The 26627-nt window shown below is 35.9% G+C and overlaps 1 protein-coding gene across 3 annotated transcripts in view; it reads left to right on the top strand.

The window, feature by feature from the left end:
- SLF1 (SMC5/6 complex localization factor 1) overlaps positions 1-26356 on the top strand; it is an 84307-nt gene extending 57951 nt beyond the window's left edge. For all 3 annotated transcript variants that reach the window (XM_025924248.2, XM_086717873.1, XM_086717859.1), the window contains 6 exons: positions 16298-16443; positions 17480-17643; positions 18460-18593; positions 20503-20595; positions 20983-21165; positions 23788-26356. In XM_025924248.2, the coding sequence (XP_025780033.1) occupies positions 16298-16443; positions 17480-17643; positions 18460-18593; positions 20503-20595; positions 20983-21165; positions 23788-24269 (1202 nt within the window). In that variant the 3' untranslated portion in view covers positions 24270-26356. The remainder of the gene's footprint in view (positions 1-16297; positions 16444-17479; positions 17644-18459; positions 18594-20502; positions 20596-20982; positions 21166-23787) is intronic.
- The last annotated feature ends 271 nt before the right edge of the window (positions 26357-26627 follow it).

Genomic DNA, 26627 nt, shown 5'->3' with positions numbered 1-26627 from the left:
TCATATGTATAATTTTCTCACTCTTTCTCCTCCCCCAATCATCCATTCTAGTTTTAAATTTTCCTCTAAAATAACTCATTTTCACATGCCCACTTTATGAACGGTTCTACCTAACTCTTGGTCTCCAGAGTGGGGGAGACTTCCAAAAGACCTGAGGGCACCATTCCTGAACTTCAAAGTCAGGTTAGGGAACTATGAATCTTGTCATTTCTTTCTTTCTCACTTGTATCCTAACTTCCTAAAATGAATGTATTTTAAAACAAGTGAGCTTTTGTGGCCCTCAAATATAAAAGATAATTTTTTATATACTGCAAAAATTTTAGACTGCCAAGTATTCTTTTTTGTTATACATGTGTTTCAGTACATCTAGGTTTTATGTAAAAGACAAAGTTCTTGAATATGCTTTAATATCACTTTAATACTTTGAAGAAAGATTCTAGAATAGGAATCCAGGACTAAAACTGGAGTTCAGGATTTATTCAATGATGCCCTCTGCAAACGGAGGTCTCTGTTATACTACTGAACTTAGAAGATTTTTATCTCAAGCATTTTATCTTCTTTTCCTTTTTCTTTGAGCTGAGGGGTGATTACTGTTACTTTTGTGGGGTAGCTAGCCTTTGTTGTTTGACTTTTTAACATTCCTTAGCTCAAATTCAATATTCCTCTAAAATCCTTTCTTATTTATTTCACTCCATTCCTACTGGGTAGTCCTTTTGTTGCTGTCGTTGATGTTCTTGTTGTTTTAGAAATAACAAATTTCTGTCATTATTTGCTAGCATGAGAACTGAACATTTAGCTAAAAGGATTCCCCTGCTTGTATTCCATAATGAAACTTCTTTGAGTTGGGGGACCCAGGACAGGATTTGCAGTGGCTTTAGAGGCCATCAGTATAGTTAAATGTCTTGTTTCCAGTATGTGTTGGTTACCTTGAAGGTAATACAATTTGTCTCATAGTTTAGCCAAATGCAGAAAATATGAGCCTGTATTAATAGGGTTTCATTATATGTTCTAAGTCAGGTTCAATGCTTTCTTCACTCATATGCTGAATTGCACTGTACTTTAAAGCAAGGTATTGTTATCCACTGCTATTTCTTCCTTTCACATGACAAATTTAAACCCAACAAGTTTGAGCCTATGACTGACTTAAGCTAAAGCTAGATGTTAATGTTACCATTACGATCTTTTTGACACACTGAGCGATTACTTTGCTTCCCCCTGATATGTTTGATCACTAGTATTTAAAACTCTAGTTGAGATTTAAACTATATCCATGTTTGAAAAGTAGGCTTAACCCTTTTTTTTTTTTTAAACTCTTCTCAAAACACACATAATTGGTCCTTTGGGCTTCTAATTCAGCTACAGGTGGGCAGTTTTAAAAAAGACATTTCTAAAATGGTTCAAATTAATATCTTCCTAAATTTTTGTTGTTAGTATGACTTGATTTGTTACTATTGTCAAGAGACAGAAATCAAGTGAACAGTTTAAGAGAACAGTAAGTAGCTTTTCTATAGTTAATATACAAAACTAAAGTGTTTATTATGGACTTTAATAGCATAATAACTTTTATCCCTACAAGTGGACCAGGTGTTTTAATAATGTCCTTTTTGTCAGTATATCAGTATTTTGATGAAGAACGATTTCTTTATCTCTGGATACTCCCTTTTTTAAAATTTCTTTGCATTTTTCATCAGGTGCTTTTTGCTTTTCCTAAGTCACTAGTAAAGATGTTATAGTTTGTTACATAACATTTAATTGAAGATAATGGTCCATCTTTCTCATGGCCAACTGTACATTTTTGTTTTTCTTAGTGCAAAAATACAAATCATATTATGATGCTACTCAGATTCAAATCTATTAATTTCAGTTTAGTAAAACTGTTGTTCGTTTTTGTTCTGTAGAAGATTAAGGTAGAAGATATTTCAGTAGATAAGTAAAATCCTTTCTTCTTTCCTTCAGATCTCATGTCCGTTAACCCACATTGATGTCCTTCTCTTTTATTTCTAAACGCTTTGAACAGAAAGAGTTTTCTTATATCCCTTTTTATATTTTAAGATCAGGTGATCTGAAATTATTTTTTTATGCTTATTGAAATTTCTAGTATATTGGCTTAAACCAGGGGTTGGCAAACTTTTTTTGTGTATGATATCACATAGTAAGCATTGTTGGCTCTACAGGCTCGTAGTCTATCCCAGCTCCTCAGCTCTGCAGTTGTACAAAGAGCAGCCATACACAGAACATAAATGGACATGGTGATGTTTCAGTAAAACTTTATTTATAAAAATAGCAAGATATTGTTTCTTAACTTCTAACTTAAACTTATTTTTTCTCCTACTTTTAGTGGGAAGAAAACATGTCATCAAAATGTACTATAATATTTTTTACATCTTTAGAGAAATTTAGTAAAACTCCCTTTACCCTTCGCAGACTACTTCATTATTTTTTCCTGATAAATAATGTTTCCAAACTCTTTTATTTTTTAATTCCTCTCCATTTTTCAGACCTCTTTCATAAACATGTTTTCATAATTTTACTAATTATCTCATCAGAATGTTTCTATTCACTTTATTTATTCAACATATTTTTATTGCTACTCTACTAAGCACTGAAATAAATACTGTGTCTAGTGAAGGGGTGGTAACAAAACGTGGCCCTTCTTTTTTTGGAGTTTTTGGTGAGAGAAACAGACTATAATTAGATTAATGTAAATATATCGTTTAAAAATGCTGAGTGCTTCAAACAAGAAAAACTAGGTGTTGAGATGGGTGAACTTATACTTCATATCAGGTAATCGTGTAAAACAGAACCTGAAGGAAAAGTAGGAGTTGGGCAGACAGGGAAACATGTTTCCATTAGAAGACACAACATTTACCAAAACTGAGATAGGAAGAAGCAGGGCCTGTTTGAAATCTTAAGGTAGCTAGCTGATGGCAAGATGCAAGAAGAGTAGCCAGAATAAAGGCAAAGAAATTTTAAGAGAGTTTGCAGAGGAACTCCTAAGCCATGTTGATGAGTTAGAAGCTCTTTTAGGGGTGCCTGAGTCGCTCAGTCAGTTAAGCATCTGACTTTGGCTCAGGTCATGATCTCACGTTTTGTGGGTTGGAGCCCCCAGTTGGGCTCTATGCTGACAGCTCAGAGCCTGGAACCTGCCTCAGATTCTGTGTCCGCCTCTCTCTCTCTGCCCCTCCCCTGCTTGCACTCTGTCTCTCTCTGAAAAATAAACAAACGTTTAAAAAAAAAAAGTTTTTTTTAACAAGGGAGTGGCATGACTTGATAAACACTTTTTAAAAAGCCTATCAAATGCTCTTTCTGGGTGAATAACTTCAATTGGATCATCTCCTTTGAACAATACAGTGCAAGTTATTTCTACTTTGTTTTTGCCTCTGCTTAGAGGTGATATGTTAAGAGATCAGTTGGTTGTAATAAACACTGTGATGATAGGCTTTTTTTTAAATGTATAACTAGAGATTTAATATTCAAAAGAATTCTTTCAGAATAGAAAATTTTTGCAAATCATATATCAGATAAGGGGTTAATATTCAAAGTATATAAAGAGCTAACAAAACTTGAGAGCAGACAGTCTGTTAAAAATTGGGCGGAAGAACTAAATTTGTCCAAAGAGGAATCAAAATGCCTAACAGGCACATGAAAAGATGCTCAGTAGCACTAATCATCAAGGAGGTACAAATCAAAATGACAGTGAGATATCACCTCACACCAGTTGGAATGGCTATCATCAAGAAGACAAGACAGTGGTTCACATGGATGTGTTAAAAAGGGAGCCTGTATACATTATTAATGGGAATGTAAAGTAGTCCGAATACTATGGAAAATAACATGGAAGTTCCTCAACAAATTGATCCACGGTGCAATTCAGCAGTACCACTTCTGGGTACATACCCAGAGGAAATGAAAACAGGATTTTGATGAGGTTTATGCACACCCATGTTTGTCACAGCATTATTCACAATAGCCAAGATATGGAAAAACCCAAATGCCCATCGTTGGATGAATGGATACAAAAGATGTGGTATACATACACCATGGACTCTTATTCAGCCATGAGAAGGGAGGATATTCTTCTATTCACAACAACATGGATGGACCTTGAGCACGTTACACTAAATGAGAGAGACTAGTACTGTATGAAGTCACTTACATGTGGAATCTTAAAAAGTCAAACCTGCAAAAAACAAAAAGCAAACCCAGTAAAATTGATGTGACATACATTGGGTTCTGGAATCAAACGGTCAAGAAAGAGTTCTTGGGATGTCTTTGGTGCAAAAGCACAGTGACAGGAATCATGGGCAGAAAAAGCTACACTGGGATTGTGAGGAGTGACTGATGATACACTATTAAGTTGGGAGGGGCTTAGGGATAGTGTAAGTCTCTAAGGAATTTGGAAGCAAGGTTTTTGGGACCTTGAGGGGCTAGCTGCTGTTTAAGAATAAGGTCATTTACTAATCTCTAGTAAAACCTTAGTCATGAGACTCTTCAGATGTGTATCAGGGGGCCATATGTTTGGAGAATAATTGCTAACCTATAGCTTGGGATGGGGGGCAGGGGGGTTGGCAGGGAGTAGAGATAAAGGAAGTTTTCAAAGGGATTTTCGTATGTTAAAGAAAACTTACAGGATCCTGGAGGTTGGGCTAACATCATAATGTCAGGCTAAGGTTGCCTTTTGCATCTAGCAAAGTACTAACATTGAGGCATTTGAGTTCATGTAGGAAGGTCCCTCTGCCTGTCTTAAGTACTTGTCAATGGGCTGCAAAGGAAATTTAATATTTTTTTCTTCTACGCTTCTTTTGCCTTTGTTTTCCATATCACAGTGGTGGTTACTATAGGATGGGGAGTGAGGGGATAAAGGTGATTGTGTTTAAGGCTACAAACTTGAAGCGAGTAGTAAATAAGCCATAGAGATCTATCTAATGTACAATATGATGAACACAGATAATAATATTGTAGTATAATGATGTTATATAATAAATGCTACTTCAGTGGCAATCACGTTACAGTATATAAAAGTTTCAAAGTGACAGGCTGTACACCTTAAATTTATAAAATGTCATATGGCAAGTTGATTAAAATCTTTTGATGATCATTCTTACTGCTTGCACAGTTTCAGTATTTACAGTGCAGTAGGTTGTAAGTAGTCAGTTGTAACAAAAGGTTGTAAATAACTCCTTTCTCATTTCCAGTTCTTATAATTGTATCTCAGTGGAGGCTATTTTGGAGAGGTTTATTTGAATTGAGCAGTCTCCTGTATGTGTGGGGCTAGGTGGATCTACTTAACATCTGACCGGAGCTCTTTGCCTATATGGCAGTGTGTGCCTCAAGGCAGGAAGTTTAGGTCTTTAGGCAAGGCAGAATTTCTAGGTTAGCCTGGACACTGTTTATATTTGGGGCTGGATCATTCTTTGTTGTTGGAGACTGTCCTATGAACTGTGAATTGTAGGGCTTTCAGTAGTAGCTGTGCCCTTTGGCCACTGAATGCCAGTAGCACTTCCCACACTAGTTATGACAACCAAACATTGCCAAATGTTCCCTGGAGGAATTCCCCACCCACTTAGTTCATTCTTTCTCCCTCTTCACCCTGCTATGCCCCCCTCCTGCAGTCAAAATTCAGACAATCGAGAACTGCAGGAATACCAGCCCTGAGCCTTTTGTTAAGGCATTTGAGCAGGATAGGACTCTTGTTGGGTGTCTGGAGTCTTTTCAGCCCAAAGGAACTCAGCCCCTGTGTACAGAGGTCAAGTTTTATACTTCATATTGATATTTAGTTTGTCATTCTGTTCAATTTTTAAAATGCATTTTAACCTGTTATGTTTATTTTGCTGATTTTATTGACTTTTTCCAGAGTTTGTAGTAAGGGAGAACAGAATATGCCACCCCAAAATGTGCCACCTTGGCATGTGGGTTATTTTGAGCTAAAGACAGTTGAGGACCAACAGACTTTAGGAAGAGTTTTATCTCCCCCTTAACTGCCTAAAATAATTTAAGTAACTTTCTTCCTAGACTAGGACTTCTATACAAAGAGTATGGGCCAGATGTGGTAAGCTGGGGCTAACTTGGCAGGGTCTGTTTGTTCTGATTCCTGTATGTGTCCCATTGTCTCTGCATAGTATGACAGACATTTTGTTACCATACATTTGCTTTTCCCAATTGCCTCAATTGCCAAGTGTCTTTGAACCTCTCCTGTCTGTGTGTGGCTCCTGCATGAAAGGAATTAAATTTGTTTTTCTTCTGTTAGTCTTATGTCAATTTAATTAAGACACCAGCCAAAAGAACCTAGAAGGGTGGAGGAAAAAATTTTCCTCCCCTACAAGTGGCCACAGAGAGAGAGTAGTTTTAGTGTCTGGATGGTGGACATTCTGTGGCTGCTGCAGCTGAGAGATCCTGGGACTATTTTCAGAAAGCCACACAAGGTAAGAATTCTTATCATGTCAGTTTCCCAGATCTCTGCCTGCAGCGTCCAGTGGAAGCAAGAATAGTGAGAGTCCTCTTTTTCCTTTTATAAATTTAGATTAGCAGGAGGAAATATTTGTGAAACTAGTTCCTTGCATATAGGGACTCTGGGAAAGGTGTGTAATTAGTACTCTTGGTTTTGTTTAATTTTTTTTTTATTTAAGTAATCTCTGCATCCAACATGGGTCTTGAACTCATGATTCCAAGATCAAGAGTTGAATGCTCTTCCAGTTGACCAGCCAGGCACCCCAAGTTCTCTTGGTTTTTATTGGTCATTTTCCTCTCAAAGATGGTCACTGTTTTTCTTTGTCTCTCTGTTGTGTTATTTGTCATAAGGAGGAAAATTGTAGGGTATAACAAACACAAGCCCTATAAACCTGCTATTTGAGCCACTGACCTCACAGACTAGTGAGTTCACGGTTCTCTGACTCTTATCAAATTGGCATTTGTTTAGACAAGCTTTGTTGTGCGTTAACATGCACATAAGGTGAAGACTTTTGGAAGCCAAAGCTGCAAGATTGGTGGGCACGGGTCAAGCACTTAAAAGCTATTAGAGTGCTCACTACCTAACTCAGTGACCCCATGTTAGGATAAGTTGGTCCTAGAATAGGTTAGATTGGCACTAGGTCACCCATCATCCTCAAGATAATTTCTGTGCAGTGAGGTTCTTTGATTTAAAATAACTCAAAATTTCCAACTGGGCAACATGTCCCTATTAAGTATTACTCTGGCTCTGAGAGCCCCAAGGCTCAGTTAGTGTACATATAAGAAAAACTGGATGAGGTTTTACTTTTCTCTTGTTCTGTATCTTGAGTACTTGGCTTTGTGACCAGTGAGAATATTTTCTATCCTCTCTGCCAGGTGCAGGGTGCACATACCAGCATGCATCTTGGTGGCCACTCAAATAGACTGGAGTCCCGAGACATGAAATCATAAGCAGCACTCTCTTTCTCTGAGTGTGCAGTCTATGAGGGGAGTTTGTTATGAGAGGTCCCACTCAGTCCATAAGGGGTTTTAGCCATCTCAACCTGTGTCATTTTGTCAGTGCTAGAAAAGTCCCATTCCAGTAGCGCCTGCCTGGTGTCATAGATTAGCATGTGTGTGACTGGAGATGTCTCACATTCTCCTTGGAAACCTGAGACAGTGTTATAATTATACCATTTTTACTGTAACAACTTTTGTAGACTCTTTGAGTGAACTTCTTGAATCATAGGGGCTGCCTCTTCTGTACCCACTTGAGGAATGTCTCTTGTGTCCATGGTAAAAATTGATTCAGAGCATAGAAAGTTGCTTCCGGGTTTTTCCACAAAAAGACTTATTAGTTTGAGTTGCTATTAAGATTAATACACAATCGTTCTTGTCAATGGCCAGACAGTAGATACTTTATAATACAAAAATATATAATTGGTTATATTTAAAAGAAAAAATTTTAGAGAGATGTCATCTTAAACAGTTGGTGCCTTTGGAATGACCAGATTTAAAAAGAGGACCTAAAGGGGGCACCTGGGTGGCTCAGAAGGTTAAGCATCTGACTCATGGTTTTGGCTCAGGTCACGATCTCACAGTTTTGTGAGTTCGAGCCCTGCATCAGGCTCTGAGCTGACAGTGAGGAGCCTGCTTCAGATTCTCTCTCTCCCTCTTTCTCTCTCTGCCCCTCTCCCTCCCCCACTCTCACTGCCTCTGTCTCTCTCAAATAAAATAAAACTGAAAAAAGAGTTTAAAAAAAAGGACCCAAAGGAATATAATCAGTAGCCTTAGGGACTCCTTTACAAGGTTAAATAACAGAAATTAGAACAAAAATTATAGTACACATCCAGTGTAAATTCTCTGTCTTAAATTCCAGTCCCATCTCCTCAGCAAATTCCCTAACTCCCTGAATTCCCCTGCCTTCCCTAGAAAATTCCGTATACACCCAGCTGCCTGTATAAATTTTACTTTCTCTAAAAGATTTGCCTGGAGCTTTTCAGTTTGTACTTCAGACGCGAGTGTATAGGTTTCTAGTTTAAATGCTGAAGGCTGGGAAGTAAATTTAAACAGAAGCACCTGTGACAGGCAGTAGGCCTCACTTTACTATTTCATACAGTTCCTCCTACTTCCCAGGGCTTTGTAATCAGGCCCTGCCAGCTTTGGGCCTTCCTATGCAGTGTCCCTAGAGGATATATCCTGGAACCCCCACTGCAAAGAATTCATGACCCATGAACAGGAGCAGATCTTTGACATTATAAAGCCCTCTTACCTCCACTTTCAGAAGACATACCAAATTTAGAGAGCAGAAACATTAATGGCCATTCACAACACTACTAACAGAGACCTTGATTAGCTGCAAAAGAGTGTTCTCCCCACCCATGGTGTCGCTGTAGTTAACTGACAAGCCAGATGGCTCCCTGAGGAAAAATCTGCCTCCCATAGGAAACTGGTGACCACAAAGTATCTCTTAGATCCTCCAACAGATGATCAGCTGAAGGCCTGAAGGCTGGTGTTTGGGATCTGATAGAAGCAATAGTAGAGGCTTTTTCCCCTAAGGTGAATTGGTCCAAGGTTGAATTGTACAGTCTGAAAGAAGGCCTTTGTGTTTTAAAATGCTTAATAGAAACTTTACAGAGGCATATTGCACTAAACCCTGAAGTTATAGATAAGGGAATCTTTTGGTTTCTATCTTAGTCGGAAATCCTTTCCGTGATGCAAGCCTTTATTTTACAGATCTTTGCAAAACCAGAAATGAAGCCCTGGAAACAATTACCATCCCTCAAGTCTCCCTTATAAATCCATGTAGATACTGTAGAAGATTGGGACATTGAAAATAGAATTGTCCCTCACTTAAAAAGAAGGCAAAATTTAGATAGCAATTACCCCACATCTCTGATAATAGGCAAATGTATCCCAAAAGCTGAATCTTGGAGAAAACTGTGGATACTTTGTGTTTTGTGATGTGAATTTTCTACCCCCAGATCCTATAAGACCTAAGAGCCATTCTTTGAAATGCAAACTTTAGGAAAAAGTTTTTTATCAAGAAGGAGGGAAAAAGGAGCTTGGTGGAAATAAAGCGAATAAAAAATCTTAAGTGTCATCTCCATAAATATTGAAAAGCTTTAGCCATCTGAGGAGGTGATTTAACTTATTTGAACTGTCGAAACAAAATTTGGATCCAACTGCTCTTTTAAAAACCAGTAAGGTTTGCATTATCATACCCATCTCATGGCTAAAATTTTAAAACAGCTATATTGTATGTGGTAGATGTATTATTCTACCTTTGGATAGTGTTGCTAATACCAGTTTTTAAAAGAATTCTACTTAATTGGCTCAAAAACAAACAAGTGCTTATATGGATTAAGTAATCTTTTTTTTTTTTTTTTTTTAACATTTATTTATTTTTGGGACAGAGAGAGACAGAGCATGAACGGGGGAGGGGCAGAGAGAGAGGGAGACACAGAATCGGAAACAGGCTCCAGGCTCTGAGCCATCAGCCCAGAGCCTGACGCGGGGCTCGAACTCCCGGACCGCGAGATCGTGACCTGGCTGAAGTCGGACGCTCAACCGACTGCGCCACCCAGGCGCCCCTATGGATTAAGTAATCTTAAAATTCTGAGAAATACATAAGACCTAACACAAATGCCTTTTAGGTCCACATAATTTGGAAAAGCAGTTAGTATTAAAGCTAGTTTAAGTTCATTGGTTTAGTTACAATAGACATGTCTTTAAAATTATCAACACTGAATATAATGCAGACATACAACTTACTGTACCTGAGTTTATTAGTGAAATAAGTTCATGTTATCTCTGTTAAAAAATTTGTCAGCAAGAAAAATAGGTTGGGATGGCTGACTTTGTCTATCTCATGACATTTTCATGGGTAATCCGAACATAATTGTTGGGAGCAAGTGATTTAGGTAGATGTAAGTGAGATGAGAATTGTTAGGTGAATTTTTTCCACAGTAATTATGTTTTATGGTATGTGTACTTAAAAAGCTTTCCAAATCTCTTTGGTAACTTCTTAAATCCTTAGAGTTTTGTTTGTAAAGTCAAGTTACATTATAAAAATTAATTTCTTTTAAAAAAATGTCTTTTTTAATGTTTATTTTTGAGAAGGAGAAACCGAGCACAAGTGGGGGAGAGGCAGAGAGAGAGAGAGAGACAGAGACACAGAATCTGAAGCAGACTATAGGCTCTGTGCAGACAGCTCACAGCCCCTGATGTGGGGCTCAAACTCACAAACCGTGAGATCATGACCTGAGCCGAAGTCAGATGCCCAACGGACTGAGCCACCCAGGTGCCCCCCTTTTTTTTTTAATTTTTTAAAATCTATTTATTTTGAGAGAGAGCGTGCAGGCAGGGTAGGGACAAGGGGGGGGGGGGAGAGAATCTCAAGCAGGCTCCGCAGTGTCAGTGAAGATGTGGGCCTCGAACCCACAAACTGGGATACCATGACCTGAGCCGAAATCAAGAGTTGAACGCCACCCCAACACCCTGGTAGAAATTCATTTCTAAATAAGATGGAAATACTAGATCATTTCTAAATAAGATAAAATACTACAACATTAATTACCGTATAAAGTTTTATCCTCTTTTGGATTCACAGAGGAACTAAAGATATTTGGTGTGTTAGTAAACTTGTCTTTTGTCACTTTGGCAAATTTACTGTGAGGAACAATATATTTCTAGAAATGATTGAATGTGTTCAAAATTTCTTGGTAATGCTACAATTGTCTACTTCTTAGTTTTTACTAGAAATTAACATTTCTAAGGGTTAAGAATTTTATTTAACATATGTAATTAAGACTCCTGGAAATAATAGGGGTGATAACTGCATGCAAGGAACAAGTCGAGTTTCTGACTAAGAGAAGGTATGAGGTATGGAGATGTGTTTTTGGTAAGAGAGAAACAAGTAATTTTTTCCTAATTGTTTCAGAATGGGAAGGAGAGAGAATTTTACCTTCAAGGTCAAGTTGGCTAAAGTTAAATGAATTTATTATGAGGTTTTTACAAAATAACCTTTGAGGTCAATAATGTACTTACATTTAAGTACAGCTGAAAGTATTCTTTCATCTGCTAAAAGGACAAAGTTTTCTTGGACCATCTGATTTTCTTTCAATAATGTGAAAGGTTTTTATTCACCTTTTAAATAATCTGCCTAGGAAACAACAATTCTGTGTATTATCAAAATAATTTCCTCTGTCATCTTAACAAGTTTTTGATTACTTAAGAAAACAGAGTGTTCTCTATTGCCAAGGTGTTTTTTTTTTTTTTTTTTTTTTTTTCTGGCTACTTGAATTTCTATATTTGAGTGCAAAATCTTTGTCACTTTGGTTAAGTTATCTCACAGTGGCTTATGATACTGTTTGACCAAGCGTTCTAAAATCTTTTTTTTTTTTTTTAATGTTTATTTTTGAGAGACAAAGAGAGACAGAGCACAAACAGGGGAGAGGCAGAGAAAGAGGGAGACACAGAATCCGAAGCAGGCTCCAGGCTCTGAGCTGTCAGCACAGGGCCCAATGCAGGGCTTGAACTCACAGACCGCAAGATTGTGACCTAAGCCAAAGTCAGATGCCCAACCAAAGGAGTCACCCAGTCTCCCCTAAAATCTTTTGATACTCTAACAAACTTCTCAAAATCGAATTCTAAAGCCATTTGTGACTTCGAAGTAAATTTGCGATTTTGCAAAGGATCCCTGGAGTATTGCAAAAGATATGTTCTTTCTGCTTGTCAAATGTGCATTTCTGAACAAATTAGGTTTATTTGATAAGTCACATGGGAAACACTGTCAAATAAGAAGTAATACTTAAGCCTTCTTTATGTTGTTTTTCTATAGTTGTATGTTAAGTGTTCCAAAAATAATATAAAATTCCCAGAAATGTGATATGTGCTGGTATAATGTTGTCACTTGTAATTCTAGTCTTCATTTTTTTTTTTTTACTTTTTTAACATTTATTTTTGAGAGAGAGAGAGAGAGAGAGAGAGAGAGAGAAAACGAGTGGGGGAGGGGCAGAGAGGGAGACACAAATCTGAAGCAGACTTCAGGCTCCGAGCTGTCAGCACAGAGCCTTGATGTGGGGCACGAACCCATGACCATGAGATCATGACCTGAGCCAAAGTCAGACACCCAACTGACTGAGCCACCCAGGCACCCCATTCTAGTCTTTACCTTAAGATGTGTGCCAGAGAGATAACCAAATAACCAGGGCCATTTTTAAGTTTGTTATTTCGAAGAGTTACTGTTCTGCTCTGTTGCATTGTGAATATGTTTCATCCTCAGATTCATGGAAAGGACTCTGACAAATACTGTAGTATATTGTTTCTCATAATTTTAAGATCATACCATTTAATTGGGTAAGGATTTGCAGAACTTTGATGGAGATACATCATTTCCTAAAACTGCAAACATAAGATCCTGATCAATAAGCATTAATTTTATGGGACTGAATGGACTAATGAGGATGACTATAATTTTTATAACTTTTTGTTTGAAACATTACTGTTTTTTAATGTTATGTTTTTCCACTTTTAAGGAAACTTTATAACAAACTAGTAAAGTATACTTTTGTAAGCAAAGACAAAACCTTAACCTTTTCTCCCTACCTGATCTCTCTGGAACTCAGAAACTTCTTAGTATTCTTATTTTCATGGCAGTACAGTTATTTGCATAAGTTCAATAAGAATCGGTTCTCCTTGTAACGAGACACATTTGGATACATTGGTTATGTTGCCAAAGTTTTGGCTGGAATGTCATATTTGAGAATGTGCATAGAATCGCATTATGACCAGACAGCTTTAAGGAACTAAAGCGGACTTCATGAAGCCATTAAATCCCCTTGGAAAAACAGCCTGGTACCTTGCTTTCAGGATTCCCAGCAGCCTTACCAGCTAAACAAGGTCACTTCCTAGCAGGCTCAGAAACCTTGGGATATTTTGGAGACCTCAAGAAAAGAGGAATTTATCCACGTCTATAGGTATAGCAGGCAAAGTCTTATAGCAGGAACTTTGCTTGGCTTCCTAGCCTCAAGAGTCTTTTGAAAGTTGAATCAGAGTCATGCCTGGCTGGCTCAGTCAAAGGAACATGAACTCTTGATCTTGGGGTCATGAGTTCAAGCCTCATATTGGGTGTTAAGATTACTAAAAAAAAGAAAAGAAAATTAACTTTTTAAATCATAAAAAATAAAAGGTCAATCTGAGATTCCTTATGAAAAGTTCCAGCAGATTTAAAAGAGCCTGTATGGTCAATATCTATTCTTGCTGCACTTATGTAAATAATCAGCCACGTTTACTAGACTTCATTTGCAAATGAATTTGTCTCATTGTGGTTATATTTGATAAAATGAGGGTGACTGTAGAAAGAAAAATTGTTTCCATAATACACTTTTATGGATATCAGATCCTGTTTCTGTTAATTGCCTTTGAGGTCCTGTTTTATACCTGTAAACTGGACTAGATGCTGAATTCTTCTAGTTCCCCCCAATATTTGGCCATAATTCTCCAAACTGGCATTTCTAAGTTTTTTTCCCACCTTTCTGACTTGGAATTATTGAAAACTGAAATATCCCTTTTCCTGAAGCTGTGCAAGCAAAAGCCGGATAGCTTGATATAAACTTTATAGAAATTACCACAGCAGCTCCTGCATGGACGGTCTTCATACCTAATGCTGTATGGCCACTCAGAAAACTCACCAGAGACATTCACACTGCAAACGAGGAAAATCTGTCAGATTGCCACTGCCTGCACTTGTTCAGTCTGAAGGTGTTTTGAGCCAGACATCTAGAAATCTTGACTGGCTTTCTTCACAACTTAGAGATTTAGATTATAGTCTGTCCCAGCCATTAACTTTTGCTTCCATAGAAATAACCTTAGTAAATTCCGGATTGTACAATGTAAGCCTAACTTTGGGAGCACACCTGTATTACTACCTCCTAAAATGAGACACAACTCTTTTCATTGAACTGACCAGTTCTCAGGGCTAAGAGACTGGTTCAGTGAGATGGAGCAATCTATCAACTCAGCTTCTAGAATGCTAAACTTCTTGGGAAGTTTCAAAGGCTGGACTGAAAGGGAGAAAAATATGCCACCCGAGAATGTGTCACTTTGGCAGGTGGATTATTTTGCACTAAAGATAATCAAGTATCCAAAGACTTGAGGGGCGCGTAGGTGGCTCAGTTTGTTAATTATCTGGCTCTTGATTTCAGCTCAGGTCATGATCTTGCATTCATGGGTTCGAGCCCTGCATAGGACTTCACATTGACAGTATGGAACCTGTTTGAGGTTCTCTCTCTTCCCCCCTCTTCCTGCCCCTCCCACACGTGTGCTCTCTCTCAAAATGGATAAAGGGTTTGGTCCTGAAAGAGAAATATCAGCAGAGGTAACTATAAAGAGTGTAAGCTAGGAGTGGTGAGCTAGGGCAAGTTTAGCAAAGCCTATTTGTTCAGATTCCTCTCTGTGTCCCATTGTCTCTGTATAGCATGTCAAATATTTGTTTACCAAACATTTGCTTTTCCCATCTTCTGTAAATTGTCTTCCTTCCCTGTGACCCCTACCTCCATTCTCCTTAACTAGGATGGCATGTAAACCTTAATTACCTGTCTTTGAACCTCTCATGTATATGAGGCTCCCATATGAAAGGAATTAAATTTGTTTTCCCTATGTTAATCTTTCTTATGTCAATTTAATTAATAGACCCGCCAAAAGAACCTAGAAGGGTAAAGAAAAAAAGTTTTCTCCCCTACAGGAGTGAATCTGCCATATTGTATAATATCACAACTTTTTTGTCCTGTTTTAATTTTAGCTCTTTTAGCATCGTGTCGATTGGTCTTGTTTATTCTTTATATTCCATTCTGTTACTTATACAGAAAGTATCAATGGAGAATTCATAGCATCGAATAGATTATTTTGTGTGGCAAATAGTCCTTTATTACTTTCAGTTCTTGTGTATATTTATGCATTTCCATGTTATTGGAAAACTTGAGGTTTTTGGTAGAAAAGATTTGAGGCTCTTGGTGTTTCATTTTGGTTTTGTCATTTAAAATTGGGGCGCCTGGGTGGCACAGTCGGTTAAGCGTCCGACTTCAGCCAGGTCACGATCTCGCGGTCCGGGAGTTCGAGCCCCGCGTCGGGCTCTGGGCTGATGGCTCAGAGCCTGGAGCCTGTTTCCGATTCTGTGTCTCCCTCTCTCTCTGCCCCTCCCCCGTTCATGCTCTGTCTCTCTCTGTCCCAAAAATAAATAAACGTTGAAAAAAAAAATTTAAAATTATAGCCCCCTCCCCTACTTCCTATATAGTAGATGGGTACAGACTTCTAAGGATGTCCTCATACATTCTCTTGTCTTACATTTTCCTTTCCTTTACATTTACTCCTCCTCCGCAGTGATAGGATTCATGGATGTTGTCAGGGGAAAGGGCCTAATTTCTTTCTTCCTGTCATCTCAAATTAAATAATATATGTGTCCATTAAAAAACCAAGTACTGGTTCGCCAAAGACAACCCTATTGTGTGAAGATATCTTTACATTAGTTGGAAAATATAGTGATAAAATCCTATACCTATCTATTCATATATCATCTCTCTGTTCATGTGTGTGTGTATCTAATTTCAAAACTTTTATTTAAAATAATAAAAATTAATGATTGTTTCAAATGTGAGAACATGCACCATAAAAAAAAAAATTTCTAATTTCTTGAAAGACAAGTATCATCTTAGGAGTATCGTCTGTTTTTTGTGCTTTAAAATCATATGGATGAATCTTACTGGTGTAGGAGTCATCATTTCAATGAATGACACCCATGCGGAAATACTCTGTAGAAAGAAGTTTTATAGGGTGTAGCAATAACTATTTTTATTTCTCTTGCTTTGTACAGACTTTTCTTCACAGGAATTAGAGATTTTCATTTGTTCCTTTTCCTCCTCCTGGCTTCAAATGTTTGTTGCAGAGGCAGTCTTTAAAAAGTTGTGTTCACAGAGTTCCATCAGCATTTCTTCTGAGCCACTCTCTCTCCAAAAAATGGTAAGCACCAGTCTGTTCTAGTTCTTCTAATTGCCAAAAGATGACTTCATAAATTCAACTTTAAAATGTTTTTGTTATTTCTAATAATTGGGCAGAGCTTATTAACTCTAAATCTTACAAATTTATATAAATCTATATAACCTTTCAATTCTCTGTAAGAGTGGGTATTTTCTACCTTGAAAATGAAGTGATTAGTGAATAGAAATTTTAATTACATATTTGAGAGTAATTAAGGATTGATAACAGAAAAATAATACAAAAATCTTTGTTTCCTTGCCATAGCACATAAAATAATAATTTCGGAAAGATGTAGATCCAAAAAAATTTTATGTAGTATTTAATGATACTTAAAAAGCAAAATGTGTCATTGATGCCACAAGTTATTCCTCTTTATCATATATATATATATACATACATACATACACACACACACACACACACACACACACACACATACACACACACACATAAGCTGCGTTTGATTCAAGGTTTTCCAGTTTTATCTTGTCTGTCTTTAAGATCTACTGTCTTCGGTTTCTTCAACAAATGAGAAACATGCTTGTTTATTGATCAAATTGGGCAAATACTGTTTTGCAGCAATCCTTGTCTTCACTGACTTTTGCTCTTCTTATTCTACTTATTCCAGACTTGTTTCATGTCGAAGGAAGGCATTACCAAAGTGGAAATGACAAAATACTGGTTGTACATAAACCATAAATATTTAAAATATGCAAATGAACTATAACAAGTTGAACATTAGGCTAATCAGAAGAACTTTGCTAAATGAGCATCAAAAGTGAATTTGAAAAAATAGTTATTTTCAAGAAGATGTTTTTCTTTTTACGTATGTCATATTAATGACATGGAACTAGCGGCTTTCTTAATATCTTGGCATGTTCAAATGAGAAAGGGTAGCAACCATAGTGATTAAAACAAGAAAATATAAACTAATGGTAAAATGAATCAGATAATTTCTTTTTAATGCTTTTCCAGGTCTTTGTAGTTGAGAAAGCATTATAATATTATTTTGCAACAGGTATATTCCTATTTGCCAGCTTTGGGGAAGGCTGGTGTGCATGGAGCTGGAAAGATACAGATATCAAAGAAAATAGGACAGCGGCCTTGCCTTGAATCTCAGAGAGCCTTGTTAATGCTGAATGGTGCGAAACAGAAACAAGTGGAAGGGCTGCCAGAATTACCGTAAGTGATGGTCATGTATCAACCTTTTCAACCTTTTTTTTTTTTTTTTTTTTTAAGTACGGCCCTTTTTTGGACACATTAAGTCTTAAACTTAATATTTACCTGTGATGTTGTCTGAATTATACTGAGTAGCACAAAACTCAGTTTGAGATGTATAAATAAATACATATGATCAACATTATTACTTTCTTTCATGCAGGGTATATGTTTTATATTAAGAGCAAGTGCTTCCCAAAAGAAATAAAACTGTTTTTCAAATTCTTTTACACCATTTTTGCCTGTGATTTAAATTACTACTTGTATATATAATATGATAAAGATAGGATTTCAGAATCTATAGTCATGTAGGATACTCTGAATTGTTAACAGTAGCTTTCCCCCAGTGAGATACCTCTTCTAAAAGTTTACTGTATAAAATTCAGAAAACCTTAAAATGTTTTTAGAAAGAATAGGATCAGAATATGAAAATAAGAATGGGGAACAAGGGCCTGCATTTGGATCTTAGCGCTTGGCTTTTTTTCTCTCTGCCAAATGTAGTTTACTTGGTCTCTTCCTCTACGTGACAGTCCACATTCATAAATTTTTCAGTGGGCAGTTGGGGGTACCATGTTATTAAAATAAGAATTAATGCATGAAAACTTATTTCTGTACATGTGAAATAAATATTGAAAAAAATAAGCAGTAAAGACGTGAATGAATAAGGGTGGGGGGGTTAAATGAACAGGGGGCTGGATTTTTGAAAGTACTCAGTATGTAATGTACTCTGCCATACCTTGGTGAAAAACCAGCTTTCATTTTTTTTTTCTTTATTTTCAGAGAGCTGAACCTTGCTAAATGTTCCTCATCGTTAAAAAGATTGAAAAAGAAGTCAGAAGGAGAATTATCATGTTCCAAGGAGAATTGCCCCTCTTTAGTTACAAAGATGAATTTTCACAAAACTAATCTAAAAGGTATTCCAAGTATCTAATTTATGCTAGGAACTTCTCATGGTTGTAGTCAGTATTTGCAAGTTTTACACACTGGCCCTGATGAATACTTGAACTTGACTAGGTCCAGAAAATACCTTCTTAGCATATTATTTTTTTGAACCGTCATTTATGCAAAGAAAGTGATTGTTTAATACTCAGTATAATAGAATATTCCTCCCTTTCTTTTTTCCCCCTGCCTCTCCAGATATTAACTCATATTGAGCTCATTCCAAGTTTGCCCGCCTTACTTTTCTATTCCACCTCAACCTGTGCAGCTTGGGATTAGACTCTTTTGATTTGAAAGTATAATTCAGTCTTCATCTCTCTCAGTCCTAGACATTTTGTGAACAAAGAATGGGGAGTAGTCTATGTTACATAGCTGTGTTAAGCATATGGACTCTTTTCTCCCAGGCATTGAGCCCAGACTATGAAATGTGTTTGGCTTTTGGTTCTGACTATACTGGAACCTAAGTACCTAAAGGATGGAGTTACAAGAACAGTGCTGTAATAATTCACTTCGGCACCTCTTTCACTTAGTGACCTCTTAACTAAAATATAAGACTCTTCCAAGAGTCTGTACCTGGCCAAAGAAAATTGCGCAGTCTCTTGATACAGAGCTGTATTGTGCTTTTAATACACAAATTTTCATTAGGACACCAATGTGAACAGTAACAGTGAAGCTCTTTTAATCCTTCAACATGAATAAAAGTTCATAATTGCATTTCATGTATTTAAAATAGCTGCCCATTTAGCTCAAAATGTGAAAAATGTATTAAAGGAGAACTCCAATATTAACTGCACAAACAGTGTCCTTTTTCTTTGTTTATTGTGTCAGAAAGTAAAATGAATATGAATGACTTTAAGCTGAACAGCAGAGGGAACTGGGAGGGAGGAAGAGAACTGAGAAATAATAGAGGAAAAAAAACTTCAAAAGCTTTTCAGTGCATGTAAAAGAGATGTTTTGGTAGAAGTTACAGAGATAATCTATAAAATTGAATACTAAAAATATGCTATTTAGTATCTTATATCAAGAAAGAGTTTGATTATTTCATTTGTTTTCTAGACAGTCGCTTATTATAAGTTGTTTTAATTCCAGTTACATCAAATTATCACTACGTCTTATTAGTCTTGGTTACAACAGAGATGGATATGGACACTTTTAGCCAGCAGGCATTAATTGCATCCCTCCTAGAAAAAACTTTACCATTTCATTTGTCACTCTGTTTCAGCTTTAAATGGTACTAGGATTTTTTTTTTTGTGTGTGTGTGTGTGTGTGTGTGTGTGTGTGTGTGTGTGTGTTTATATTAAGATTCCCCCATTTCTCCTTCTCTGTGCTGCTGTAGCCAAGCCAGACAGCCTATTGAGAAGCAGCAAACCATCTGTTAATGGATTTGAAGTTCTGAATTATACTTGAGTGTGTAGAGGCACTCGTGCTTAGCCAGAAACATTCATTTGAATTAAGCTATAAATGCTGTATAAAAAAGAGCCATACATTTAACGTAGGTTCATGAATAAATTTAAGAGAGGGCAATTGCACTCTAAACTTTTATTGCTGCAAAACCCAGTATTTTTGGTGTTCTCTGATCATTTGGAGCTTTTATAGCGGGATTGAAGCTTTAAACCTTGAACTAGGGGGAGACAATGCCTGTATTAAACCTTTTGCAGTAGAATTTCATTGCTGAATTGCTGATAGAACAGAAGCTCTATGGATTGGTGGGTATCCCTCCCCCTTCTTTTTCTTAATGCGAGAAATGTTTAAACCAGTCAAAAGGAAAACTCAATAAATAATTTTCTGGCATGTGGCCAGATCTCCTAGTTCATGCCCTTTGATTATTTTCTTTAGTTTATATCTTGTCTTCTCTGGAATAATCTATTAATTTTTTATGGCAGGAGAAACAGCCCTCCATAGAGCTTGCATAAATAACCAAGTGGAGAAATTGATTCTTCTTCTCTCTTTGCCAGGAATAGACATCAATGTTAAAGGTAAGTTTTCCATTTTTGTGGTCTGATCCAGTGTCTTAATATTTGTGGTATTAAATGGTTTTATGTCAACATTAAGAAAAATCATTTAAGTTTCTTTACCTAACATATCTTTAAAATATTACCAGTTACAAAACCAAGAAATTAGTGATTAATAGTGCAGAAACATTTTTTGTCCATATTTTGATAAGATCTCAAAATCCATATTTTAAAACTGTTTTATTTTCTTACAGTTAGAAATATGACTGTGTTAGACATTTTTATCAAAGCATGCTATTTCTATATGAAGCATCTAGAAAGTCACACTGATAAAGGAAGCAGAATATCAGTACTTCACTACCAAAAGTCCTACTTTTGCTGTTCTAAAACTTGCCTTGATTTCTAATTTAGACAATGCTGGCTGGACGCCTTTGCATGAAGCCTGTAACTATGGCAACACAGTGTGTGTCCAGGAAATTTTGCAACGTTGTCCAGAGGTAGATCTGCTCACTCAAGTGGACGGGGTGACTCCTTTGCATGATGCACTGTCAAACGGACATGTAGAAATTGGCAAGCTGCTACTACAGCATGGGGGTGAGTGCATTTATGCTAAACGGGTTTTGATAAATTATCCAGTTTTTTGATGAATCCCTTAAAGGTAGACAGCATTTTATGTTTAAGATCTGTAAGGAAAGATGCCTTTATTTCATATTAGTGAAAAAGGTAAAAAATCTCATAGAACATAAGCACCTTTTATTTAATAGGGGTGCATTTTCATAATCTATAAATATTTATTTATTTTTATTAATTATAAAGCCTATTAGGTTTGTATATGAGGGTGTATTTTCAATTGAATGTGTTGATTTTAAATATTAATCCTTTTACTTAAATTGTGTAATGTCTTTGTGAACCAGCCATTTCTGAAAGCTTATTAATAAAAGAATGTAAATGTTCCATTGTTATTACTTGGATTTTTCATTCTTGTTTCATTTCTTGTATGTAGCTGCTAACGCGATTAATCTTTTTTTTAATCTTTTTTTTAATGAGTCATTTCTTTACAGACTATAAAAAAAGATAACCTAGAATATCTTTTCTTCATTCATATTTTGCAGTCACTTAAGTTACAGTAGGAAGCTTTTTTTCAAATGATGTAACTGTTGTGCAGGGGTTTTGTGATGGAGATAACTTGAGCTTAATACTCATCTGCTTTTTCTAATTTTTGATTTCTGCATTTCAGATAGCACCTCCAACCCCCTCTTAAGTGAAGTTCTTCTTATATCTGAACTGAATAGTATACACTGTAGGTTAAATCTCACAGATAACTGATTTGTGTTTTACAAGAGAAACAAAGGAAAAGTGATGACTAGCTTGTAATGCAGAAATAAAAATTTGTGTTAAATTTCCTGTGACTTTTATTTGTGCTAACTTTAAAATTATTTTCTCTTATAATTAAAGCTGTTTCATTTTGCATGAAAGTAAAAAGCATGTTTTCTTTAGGTGTCTTTCACCCCCTTCCCTCCCCCCCCCCCCCAATATATACCCATAAGTGAATGGTTGTATAGCTTGGTAGCTTAAGCAATTTGGTTATTTATAGTCTTCTCCTGCCCCCTAAAGGCCTTAGTGTGTCTGTTTTAGTGACACCATTTCATAATCAATATGTGTTTCAGTTCTTCCACTTTTTTTTACTATTACATGTTTACTAAACTATAATGTTCTGTCTCCTAAGTGCTTTATTTTTCTACTCAATCACGTATGTGACATTCGAAGCCAGTATTTGGCCTTGCTTCAAATGATCTAAGCGATGGTAGAGCCATTATTGTATTAAGTCCAGCTCTTTGGAAGAGAATGGGATTATACTGACCAAAGTGAATTTTTCCATGGCTCTTGGTGAAGAATAGTAAATGTATGAGTTTATTGTCATAAGAGAGGAAATCTACTTGCAGGTGAATTTACCACAGCCCTTTGACAGTCACACTTGCACTTACCTTTCCCGTAGTCATAGTCTGACTTTGGATCTGTCAGATGGTTTAACACCATCATTATAGTAACTACATTAACTCTTCATTATGAGTTACCCAGTGTTGAGAGAAGTAATTTCAAGAGTTTACTTACATCTCTAAAGCCTTTGTTTACTTTTGGCATCTTGGGTCTATAATTTTCTTGTATTTTTTTTTAAGAGGGAATCATTTGGTGCAGTTTTTTGAAATAAAACATAATGACGAGACCTACCTAATTTTGATATAGAATTCTCTTTTTTCCATGAAATCAATCACATATTCTCATTGGCTGATCTTTTATATTAAATACATTTTATATCTAGACCACTACATGTGTTTCATCAGTTTCATCATTAGGAATTTTGGCAGCTTTAATCTATTCTCTGACAACATATTCTTCTGTTGTATGTAGGATCTTCTGATCATGTCTTCTAGTACTAAAACCTTTCTATCCCTTATAAAATTTTTATGGCAGAACGCATAAATAATTATAGGACTTGACAGAGGGGGGGTACAGAGTACTCAGTGCTATGTAACCAAATACGGAGTCATTTTTCTTTTGCCCTTCCCATATTATCCTTTACTACCCAGGGGATAAACTCTTGAGTGCTTGCTAAGTAGATATAGATAGGTTTAGCTAGGGCCGAAAGATGAAATCTGATTTTGACCCAGAGAAGTTAACATTTAGTTTTTTGTGAATCAGTTTTTGTACTAAAATTTGAACATAAGCAGGAATAAGTGAAAAGTGTGATCTGTGGCTATGCAAGGTTTTGTGGTCTTTAATGCAGTCACCTATTAGCCATGGAAGGGGACAGTACTTTTTTTTCTTGGTAAAATTACGATACCTTTAAGACTCTTACACAAAATTGAAGATGAATATATTTTGTTAATATCTTCTGGGAACACTGAAATTTTTAGGTGAAGATGACAATTGATGAAGTTTTACACGCTTCTTTTAAATTTGTAGTTAAATCTATTGTTTATTGAACTAAGGCTTCTGTTTTTAGGCAAACCTAATTAGGCATTGCTGGAAAGTCTGAGTTTTTTTAATGTACCTTTATTAGGCATTCAGTTCATATAGCCAGTTAATTTTGTCAACATGAATTAGGACAAATTTGGATTGTAAACAGAGACCTGGATGCTTTTAAAAAATAGAGAAAACAACTGTTAAGCTGCCAAAATAAAAATGTTTTAACATTGTATGTTTTCTTTTTCCCAGGCCCGGTGCTTTTACAGCAGAGGAACTCTAAGGGAGAATTGCCCTTGGATTACGTGCTATCATCTCAAATCAAGGAGGAACTATTTGCCATTACAAAAATAGAAGATACAGTGGAGAACTTTCATGCACAAACAGAGAAACATTTTTACCACCAGCAACTTGAATTTGGTTCATTTTTACTTAGTAGGATGTTGCTAAATTTTTGTTCAATTTTTGATTTATCTTCGGAGTTCCTTTTAGCTTTCAAAGGGTTAACTCATCTAAATGAGCTGCTTGTGGCTTGTAAGAATTATAAGGAAGCCACCAGTGCTCACACCGACTGGTTATTGGATCTTTATGCTAGAAATATAAAGACATTGCAGACGCTCCCAAATATTCTTAAGGAACTGCCTGAGAATGTAAAAGTGTGCCCCGGAGTGCACACTGAGGCCTTATTGGTGACACTGGAAATGATGTGTCGTTCAGTCACAGAGTTTTCGTGATGATGACAAAAACAATGAGTCCACTTTCCAAACGTAGTTAGCTTGCTTTGTCATTTCTCATGGACGTCATAGCTTATTAACAAATAATAATTTTATTTATTTATTGACAGAATTTGCAGCTTTGCTGAATTTCAAAAGCACTTAATGAGCTGCTGCAAAACTCTAAATGTAAGCCCCTGACTTTTTCCATGTTGTAGAATTTGACTCAGAAGTAAAGAGTTTCATTTGGTGTACGCTGTTTCCATTAATCTTTATTATTTCTTGTTCTGAAAATATTTATTTATATTGTACATGTAAAACATTTTAATTTAAATATTTTTTCAAATCAAAATGTAACATCCTCTGTTCGAGGGATTTGAGGTTTAGAATCATGACAAGGATATTCATGCATATGTGTACCTATAAGCATGTAGCTACTTGTTTTCTTCTCTGTAGGCTGTTGAGCTAAAATTACTCAGTTTAGTTTTGTTGTAAAATAAACATTTCTAAAATTTACAATAATAATACTCTCTTGGTTTTTAAATGCAGTGAATGTGCCAAGTTTGACAGTTTAATCCCTTGATCTACCTTATTTTAGCAGTTCATGTACAGTTTATTTCTACTCCATGTAATCACTATTCTGTAAGTGAAAACATATTGCTACGAACTAAGTTTTACCAAATATCAAGATTATAAGTGGTAACTAAGTAATAGATTTGAGATTATCTAAAATCTTAATGTGTAGTATGAATTTATGTTTCAATTTGCAGTTTTTTTTCTAACAGCAGTTTATGGTAAGACTGAAAGAAAGGGTGTGGATAATAACCACTTTTGAAATTGGAGTTGCTTTACTTGTGGGAATAAGTTACACTGTGGTACAGCTGAAAAAGAAACATTAAAACTTCCATTTAGCTTTTTTTTTGTAACTAAAGTGATGATCTCACAGCAATTAATCTACTAAAGAAGCAAACTTTAGTTTTATCTCGGAAATCTTTTAATAAGATACAAATTCTGAGTGTTTTATTACTGGGTTTATAATCTAAACTGAAAACTGCTACATTTCAGCTGCTATATCAGCTCTGAATAAAAATCAAGGTTTCTTTTTCTATATTTTTAAATCAGTAATTTTTTACACATACTGTAAGAAATATTAGTTGTTTCTAGTTAGCCTTCAGATGTGAAATAAAAGCCTCATTAATATTTACTTAATCTGCCAGAGTATCAGAGAAAACATGACGCAGCAGAGACTGAGGAACATTAAAATACTCAGATCTAGTAAAATGTTTCCCAACATGATGAATAAGGACATTTTTATTCCAGAGAATAGCCACTTTACTTCAGTTGTGAAGGCATTGTGGAATAATTGCTTGGTCAACTAATATAAACTTAAATACATAGTTTTGAGATCTAACAGGCATAGTTACAAATCCCTATTTAATATCTTAATAGCTAAATTATAAGGCAAGTTCCTTTCTGAGCTTTTGTTTTCTTACCTATCAAATGGAAATAACACCAGGTATTATCTCTGTCATGATAGAATTGTTAGCCTATCACCTTATATGCCTCTTAATAAATGTTGCTTCTTTTCTAACTCTTACCTTCTCTTTTTAGCTACAATGAATCACTTAAGATAGTAATTGCTTAAATAGGTGATAATTCTAAGTTAATAAAATAATCAGTGCTATGAGTTAGGGTTTTGCACGGCTTAGAAAAAGTAGTTTTCTAAATTAAATGATCTTAAGAAATATCATTTAGTTGCAATGAGAAGTAATTTTTCATAACTGTCTATCTGCCCACTTTTGCAAGTCATGATAATGTGAAATATTAAACACTAAAATGCTATTGAGGTCTCTGCCCTTAATCAGGTATCATTGTAGTTTTGCAGTGACTCAGAAGTACAACTTGGCAAACAGATTACTATGTTCTTTGTCCTAGTTAACAATATCAATATATGTATATGAATTTGAACAAATGTATGTGAATTTAAGCCTTCAATGAGAAACTTGATTTCTAATATTCCTTATGTTTTATTTTAGAAAACAATAATTGCTTCAGATTGATCTTAGAGGTAGATGAAATAGAAATATTAATAAATAAAATTCATAGTCTTTTCGAGTCCTGGCTTTTAGTTGTAAATGTTTCAGAGTTCCAACAGCTGAAGGCAAGGCTGAGTTACGCTATTCTTTCTCATACATTGCTAGATTTAATATCGTAGTTCACTAGATTTGTTTTTAAAAAATCCTATCAAGGCCCTCATTACAAGTGTAAATAAATCCTGGAATAAGATTTCTGAGCTGTTAAGATGCGCCCTTCCCCATATGTAATCCCTACAAATATTTGGAATATAAAAGGTTTTAGAATGTTTACTGGTAGCTTCTT

This window comes from Puma concolor, chromosome A1 (genome assembly GCF_028749965.1).
Source record: "Puma concolor isolate L17-30 chromosome A1, mPumCon1.1.hap2, whole genome shotgun sequence".
Taxonomy (NCBI): Eukaryota; Metazoa; Chordata; class Mammalia; order Carnivora; family Felidae; genus Puma; species Puma concolor.
This window is presented reverse-complemented; position numbering and strand designations above follow the sequence as displayed.